Genomic DNA, 2,402 nt, shown 5'->3' on the forward strand with positions numbered 1-2,402 from the left:
CCCCCCCCCCCCCCCCCCACATACACACTTCTTAAGGATCTTGTTCGGTCTCAAGAATTTAAAGCATCTCTAACACATAATGAGATGTATCTCTCCACTTCTAGGCTAAAAGTTTTTATAGTCTGACTCTTATTTTAAGGATTTTTTAAAGTTTACTTGAGAGAGGGGCGCCTGGGTGGCGCAGTCGGTTAAGCGTCCGACTTCAGCCAGGTCACGATCTCGCGGTCCGTGAGTTCGAGCCCCGCGTCGGGCTCAGGGCTGATGGCTCAGAGCCTGGAGCCTGTTTCCGATTCTGTGTCTCCCTCTCTCTCTCTGCCCCTCCCCCGTTCATGCTCTGTCTCTCTCTGTCCCAAAAATAAATAAATGTTGAAAAAAAAATTTTTTTTTTTAAATAAAGTTTACTTGAGAGAGAAAGCACAAGCAGGGAAGGGGCAAAGCAAGGGAGAGAGAATCCCAAGCAGGCTCCCCTCTGTCAGCGTATGGCCCGACACAGGGCTTGATCTCACAAACCATGAGATCATGACCTGAGCCGAAATCAAGAGTTGCACACTTAACTGACTGAACCACCCAGGCTTCCCTACAGTCTTACCCTTTCTATCTCCAGGATCCACCACAGGCTTGAACACACTGCAGGTAAAACACTTGCTAAATGAATACATTTTTCCATACAGAATGACCATACATTTTATATCCTTTTACTTCCCCTAACATCATTAGGCAGCAAAGATGACTGAAAAAAAAATTTGTAAATAGTAGAGGAGCGGAAGAACTCTGTTGGAAGTCCCTGAGCCGCCATCAGGTCTCAAGATCATGGATGGGCTGTAAGGCTCCTACGAAAATTCAAAGGGAAACCTCACTGACGTGGTGTTGGGAAGCCAGCAGGGGGAGCTCTCGCCCCCTACCTCTAGTGGTCATTGAAGACCCAACCGGAAGAGTCAGATCTTGTAAATCCTTCCTTTACTACCCCAGCAGGAGGAAAAAAGATTTTCTCCTCCTTAAGCAACAGCCCAGGGAATGAGACTGCCTCAACTTAGCCAATGGAAAGCCACTATACATTGAACTCCCAATTTATTCAATAGATAGTTTGCTTATAGGAGCCTTCCAACTCCCTCCATTCCTCTATGAAAGAGGTTCTCCTTCTCTGTTCTCCAGACTTGCCTATAGTTTTGCTATAGCTTTCTTGTCCCAAACTGCAATGCTCTGCTATTCCTGAATAAACCCATTTCTGCTGGTAAAATCACTGACAAGTTTTATTTTTAAGGCTAACGCTCCACAGTGTTGGCAGGAAACACATTCACTCCAGGAAAGAATTGTATTGTAGGAGAGAGAAAAAGATTCCTGACTCACCTGTAACACAGAGTGGATGTTTTCCACCTCTGTGACCCTCGCATGGGCATGAGCAGGGTCTAGAACAGGCAGAGATAAAAGACAAGGTGACATGGGAGTCTAGGCACATCCAATATTGTTGACACTCACGAGCCTAGAAATTGCCCCACATCAGTTGAGTCACCCCCCCACACACACACATTCACACACACAACACACACAAAGCATATTATCCAGAGCAACCTGCCCTGTCCCGCAGAGCCAGAAACTAGGGTGCCTTAATACCCATGAGGAATGGATTTAGTCTCAATTTTCCCAGGCACAGAAACTGAAACTCAGAAAGATGGGAGTTATCTTTCCCAACTTTACAGAACAAAAGGATGGGATAATGAAGTGCCACCCTTAAATATTCTTCCATCTCCCCAAGATTTACATTGTCTTTCCTCCAAAATCCCAAAGGGCACTGAATCATACATGAGCAAATTATGAGGCTCCAAGACTTTGTAGAGTTTCACACCACCTCCTCGCATTTCAGCCTTGCCTTCCCAGTTCTCCTCTGTGGCTACTCAGCTCCCTGCTTCTGTACCCACCTGGGGTGGAGAGACCACGTAATTCTAGTGAAGAGCATCTATCCTGGGAACTTACCAAATCCAGAAGACAGATGTGTGGCTGCCATTTTGCAAGTCTTTGAATAAACATGCCCAGGATGCTTTTTCTTGCATCTATGGTCCACTGCAGTCAGGGCTCTGAAATAAAGAAACATTAACAAAAGAATCTGTAAACTTGCAATTTGATCCTGGGTCTTTGTTTTCCTTGCCTTGGACAACCTCAAAGCAATATGGTAGGGGTTCGTGATCTTCCTCATCCCTAAGGCAAATCTACCCTATTATCAAACCACATTACCCATCATTTGTCAAAAATCCCATCTCCGTTGAGCAACTATACTGGTTTGTCATCTGCAATGGCACCAACACATAGACCTGACTCGTTAAAGTCATCGGCACCTGACTCCTACTCTTTGACTCTCTTCCTTGATTCAAGAGGATTCTATGTTCTTGGGCATAAACTAGGTACCT

General features: G+C 45.4%; 1 protein-coding gene across 1 annotated transcript in view; it reads right to left on the reverse strand.

Annotated features, from left to right (window-relative positions):
• Positions 1 to 1,856, reverse strand: part of LOC121013828 (zinc finger protein 239-like) — an 8,993-nt gene extending 7,137 nt beyond the window's left edge. Inside the window, exons 1-2 of the mRNA XM_040449635.1 lie at positions 1,760 to 1,856; positions 1,348 to 1,406 (exon numbers count right to left, since the gene is read on the reverse strand). Coding sequence (XP_040305569.1) covers positions 1,348 to 1,406; positions 1,760 to 1,856 — 156 coding nt within the window. The remainder of the gene's footprint in view (positions 1 to 1,347; positions 1,407 to 1,759) is intronic.
• Between the last annotated feature and the right edge of the window lie 546 nt (positions 1,857 to 2,402).

This window comes from Herpailurus yagouaroundi, unplaced genomic scaffold, assembly GCF_014898765.1.
Source record: "Herpailurus yagouaroundi ecotype Mexico unplaced genomic scaffold, PumYag 200, whole genome shotgun sequence".
Taxonomy (NCBI): Eukaryota; Metazoa; Chordata; class Mammalia; order Carnivora; family Felidae; genus Herpailurus; species Herpailurus yagouaroundi.